This window comes from Sus scrofa, chromosome 14 (genome assembly GCF_054392235.1).
Source record: "Sus scrofa isolate SSC_HxYL_T2T_F1_AM1 chromosome 14, Sscrofa_HxYL_maternal_Yorkshire_Landrace_v2.0, whole genome shotgun sequence".
NCBI lineage: Eukaryota > Metazoa > Chordata > Mammalia > Artiodactyla > Suidae > Sus > Sus scrofa.
In genome coordinates, this window is record NC_139396.1 from 51,214,499 (window position 1) to 51,219,400 (window position 4,902).

The 4,902-nt window shown below is 57.9% G+C and overlaps 1 protein-coding gene across 4 annotated transcripts in view; it reads left to right on the top strand.

Moving 5' to 3' along the window:
* The window catches only part of VPS37B (VPS37B subunit of ESCRT-I), a 31,599-nt gene extending 28,438 nt beyond the window's left edge, over nt 1–3,161 (top strand). For all 4 annotated transcript variants that reach the window (XM_084992671.1, XM_084992672.1, XM_084992670.1 and 1 more), the window contains 2 exons: nt 60–142; nt 929–3,161. In XM_084992671.1, the coding sequence (XP_084848797.1) occupies nt 60–142; nt 929–1,423 (578 nt within the window). In that variant the 3' untranslated portion in view covers nt 1,424–3,161. The remainder of the gene's footprint in view (nt 1–59; nt 143–928) is intronic.
* Nucleotides 3,162–4,902: the final 1,741 nt, after the last annotated feature.

Here is a 4,902-nt window from a genome sequence, read left to right on the forward strand (position 1 = left end):
GTGATTTGTCAGGATGACCCGGTGCCCCCTCACCCCATTGTGCCTCCTGCTTCTTGCAGATAAGCAATCCAGCAGTGCTTCCTTGGAGACCCTGTTAGCACTTCTGCAGGCAGAAGGGGCCAAGATCGAGGAAGACACAGAGGTAAATAAAGCTGGCTGGCCCAGTACAGTGGCCTGGGCAGTCATTCTGGGCCCGTTGCCCATGGCCAGATAGGAGGCTGCACAGGAGTGGGCCATCTGGCCCTGAGGTAAGGAGCACATGCCACACCGTGAATCGGCACCTGTCCTGTCGGGGCCAAAGGCTGAGTTCCCCCTGGTCTGAGTCAGCTGGTGGGGCAGAGCATGTTGGCACGGCCAGCTGAGCATCTGAGGCTCACGCCTCACTAAGCGGTAACGAAATGAGTCAGGGTCAAAGTTGTTGTTTGTAGGGGGTTGGTAGGTTGTGTGGTCTGATTAATGATCAGGCGGAGGGGGTGCGAGGAGGGAGCCCTAACGGGCACGAGCAAGTTTCTGTCCTGCTGACCCGGAGTGGGATGAGTGTGTCAGGACGAGTGTGTCAGGACGCAGCCGCTGGAGGGAAGGGAGGGAAGGAAGCGTTGGCTTAATGACTTCCTCTAGGACTGGGGACTTAGCTGCTTGCGCCCCCTTCATTTGAAGGCTGGCTCTCTGCAAGGCCTGCTGCCTGTCCAGCTGGCGGTTCCAAAGGGTTGGGCAGGTGGGACCTGCCCACCTCTCTTCCCAACAGCTCTGCCTGGGTGGGGGCTCCCCCGGGGTCAGCCAGCATCTGCCGCAGGAGCAGATAGGGCGGGGACGGGACAGGTGTTGGAGGGAAGCTGGCCTGCCTCTGCCTGCGCCCTGGGTGGTTAAGGGAGCTTCCTTCCCTAACGGCCGGTCTGGCCCATACCTGGCTTTTTGCTGCCTCTTTCAGAATATGGCAGAGAAGTTTCTTGATGGAGAGCTTCCTCTGGACTCCTTCATTGATGTCTATCAGAACAAGAGGAAACTGGCCCACATGCGAAGAGTTAAAATCGAGAAGCTCCAGGAGATGGTGCTGAAGGGGCAGAGACTTCCCCAGGCCCCAGCGCCTGCCCCACTGCCACCCAGGGTGCCCGAGCCGGTGCCGGCTGTGCCCCTGCCCTACCCCACCCCAGAGGCCAGCGGGCCCCCCTCCGTCATGCCTCGGCGCATCCCGCCCCCACCACCCCCAGTGCCTGCAGGACGCTTAGCCACACCGTTTACTGCCGCCGTGGGCTCGGGACAGGCCTTCCCGTACCCAGCATCACAGTGCCCTCCCTTGCCACCCCGCGTGGGCCTCCCCCCGCAGCAAGGCTTCTCGCAGTTTGTGTCGCCGTACCCGCCAGCTCTGCCCCAGAGACCCCCGCCCCGGCTGCCTCCACACCAGCCAGGCTTCATCCTCCAGTGAGTGGCCCTCATCCTTCCTGGGGACTCCTCTGCCTGCGCTGCCGGCCGGGGCTCGCACACGTGGAGGTGCGAGCGCCAGCTGCTTTGTCAGGGGCTCTGGTGCTCAGGCCCGGGCATCCATCTGGTTTTAGCCTGTAGGTCAGTGGTAAGTAGACATAGAACCCTGGTTTTGGACACCTAGGTGGTTGCGCACCGGGCCTTGGCCCGGCATCCCCGTGGTCGCGCTGGTTTGTGTTCTCAGTATGATTTCTAAGTCTGGTGTCGATGAACCCATGAGTTGGGTAAAAAAGCCCTCCTCATTCCCACTTAGGCTCGTGGTCCTCCCATCGCAGCATGTTTCATCATTTCTGCTTTATTTTCAAGACGGTTCTGTGTGTCCCAACCCACCACCCACCACGGCTCCTGGTGGTGGTCAGTCAGGTGGGCCAGCCCAGAAGGTGCTTACTGACTCTGTGTGGGCTGGTGGGCCTCACAGTCTCCCCCTCCCCAACCCTGGATGCTCAGAGCCACCTGCAGAGTTTGCACTTGGCCCTCTGCCACATCCAGAACCCAGGCGCTTTGCGGCGGGTGAGGAGATGGGTGCGAGCTGGCCTTTTGCACAGCAGATGTAATGTCTCCAGCTCCTCCTCTGCCTCGAGCCAGCCCCTGAGGGTTTCTATGAAGAAATGTTCCTCTAATATTTTTACTACATGTGTAATTGTCCTGTTTTATATTGAGAAAGAAAACTTTTTTGACCACAAGACCATTCAGGGAAACTTTATAAAAAATGCACATATTGTTTTGAGAGGTTGAGATGCAGATAAAGTGGATGTAGTTTCCTTTCTTGCAAGTAGTGCACGGTTGCACCCTCGGGAGGCCGTGCTGTGCCTTAGCTTCACCTGGTGCAGGTGGGGGGCAGGCCAGGCTGTGGGGTGGTGTCACCAGTTGCCGCTGCTGCCCCAGCAGCTCTGTGTTCTCGGAGGGGCTTGTCTGTGTCCGATGTCATGTTGCAGGTGGAAGAAAAGTCCACCCACCTTAACCAGGATACTCTTAGCCAATATTCTCTGCCTCCCGCTGGGCATCAGGGCACAGATGGGGCAGGGGTGCGACAGAGGGTTACCCATGGGGTCTCGAGAAAGCCAGCCCCTGGCCATCAGAGAGGGTGCCAGCAGCTCTGCTGCTCTTGCTACACCCCAGGCTTTCCCTGACCCTCTGGTTCTCATCTACACGTGCCATGTGTGCTGGATTCCCAGGGCCCAGGAGTAGTGTTACCACCATCCTGTTGACAAAAAAGGCCCATATGCTCAGTTATGGTACTGGCCCTGGCCTGTGACTACCCACCTGGCTACTACTCAGGTGACAGAATGCAGACAGAGCTGAAACCAGTTCTGTCCAAGCAGACCACGGGCAAGGCCACCAACCTTTGTCCTCAGTTATTGTACAGTTTTATTCCTGGACTTGAACTCTACTGTGTCAGGACTGTTTTTAAGGAGAACAGCCGAACAGGACGATTTACTGCCCTGCCAATCGGGTGGGCCTGCCACGTCTGTGAATCTGGAGAGAGGCCACCCACCCCTACCTCTGCCATCTGCGCCAGCTTTGGGGGGTGCCCACCGCCCACACGGGGTGCAGCCAAATGTGCGAGCTTGGCATTGATGTGGGGAAGGGGTTGCCCGGCTGGCCTCAGCATCTCCAGGGCCACATCTGAGCTAGGGTTGTAAAGTTGTAAGACCCTTTTTAATAAACAGAATTGTTGGTAACAGCCCTGTCCTCTATTTGCCTGGGGAATGTCCGTGACGTGTTTGGTTGTGGAATATCAACTGCGAAGCTGACTGGTTAACTCCTGAAGTTAAGCCAAAGGCCATGGAGATGGCTGAAACGTCCACCTGGCCCAGGGTCCCAGGCACTGTTTTTATGAGATTCTTAAATGTCAGTAAGAGGCAGGAGTGTGTTTCTGTGTCAGAGGCGTCTTTGGGGTCTGGGTCACCCTGCCCGGGGCCTTGCAGCAGGGGCCTCAGGGTGCCCTCAGAGCCGGGTCCCTCCCTGGCTTCTGTCCACAGAAGCCATTTCCAGTAAATGATAGAATTGTTTAGCCAGCATTTTGCTCTGGGAACTTGCCCACATGTGTTTAAAGGTGACCTGTGGCCAAGTCACTTGCTGCTGGAGGCTGGGAGGAGGGACCCTCACCACCCATGGTGCTGGGTTGAGTTGTGTCGGGCCTTTGGGTCCCGGGGAGGGACTTGCTTTAGGGTGCTGGTGGGAGCATGAGGTGCAGGGAGAGCTGCCTGTGAAAGCTCCCCGTCCCTGTCTCCAGCCAGATGCCATCCCCTTCAGGTCACTGCTGTGAAGGCATCTAGGAGACACTGCTGTGGTTTTTCCCGTAAGAGGGAAGCTTTCCCTGAGAAGTCAACTTGCTTTAAGAGAATGTGTCTGACAGTTTTTTCTTCTCTCAGTAGCTGCTAGGAAACTTACCGTCAAATCTGCAGTCCATGCTCAGTGGGCCGCTGTGCTGGTCTCTACTTGGCTCTTGCTCACAGGCCACGCTGCTCCTCTCCTCCCTCCTCTGGGCCCCTCGGCTCATGAGAAGTCCAGGGAGGACCAGTGCCCGACCTCAACCAGAGCGGTAGGTGGTACAGTGACCCCGAGGCCACGCACTGGGGCTCCAGTTAGAGGCAGACTCACTGGGGACTTGTGTAGTCAGCGCAGGCCATTTTTCATTGGTTTGTGTGTGGTAGAATCGCCTCCTTTAATGTCTGTTTGCTGAAGCCGTTTCCTTTGCACACAGGGACCAGACACTGCTCTGGGGCCCTTCCTGTTCCTGGAGGTTAGTTTTCAAAGCACTCTCTCACCTCACCCACCTGCACCCTCACAGCCACGCTAGAGGGCAGCCGGGCCCCGTGTCATCCTCCAGGAAACAGGCACAGGGACTGGGATGCTTGCCTGAGGCCACGTGGCAGGAGCCAACCAAGGCAACCATCTCCCCTGACCTGTCTTCTGGCTCCATAAGTGCTGGTGACCTGGGGGGAGGGGCATGGTTTCTGAGGATACTGGGTGCTCCTGGGGAAGGTGGGGTGCCAGCTGTGCTCAGGAACCTAATTAGGTTCTCCAATTTAAAGGCTGTGTGTGGCCGCCACAGTCTAGTCCAGCCAGGGGCCAGGGTCACCGGCACCAGACTCAGACATGTGTGAGAAGTCAGCCTCACCCCCTCCCTTCCTGAAAGAGGCATGGCTTCCAACAGGGCAGGGGGAGGGGGCCTCTGGCTGGAGCTGTGGCTTCTCAGAAAAGCCTCAAGACTCACCAGACAGGTGTCCCAGAGTCACAGACCTCACAGGGAACAAGCCAGACGCTTGACAGAACGAGAAGCAGCACCAGCAAGGCTTTCTGGGCTCCAGTGCTCCACTTTGCCTACAGGAACTAAGTGGTTCCCTTCCCTGCCCAGCCTCTTGGCCCCGGAGAAATGAACAAGCAGGTGCAGCCCCTCATGGTGGGGGGCAAGGTGGC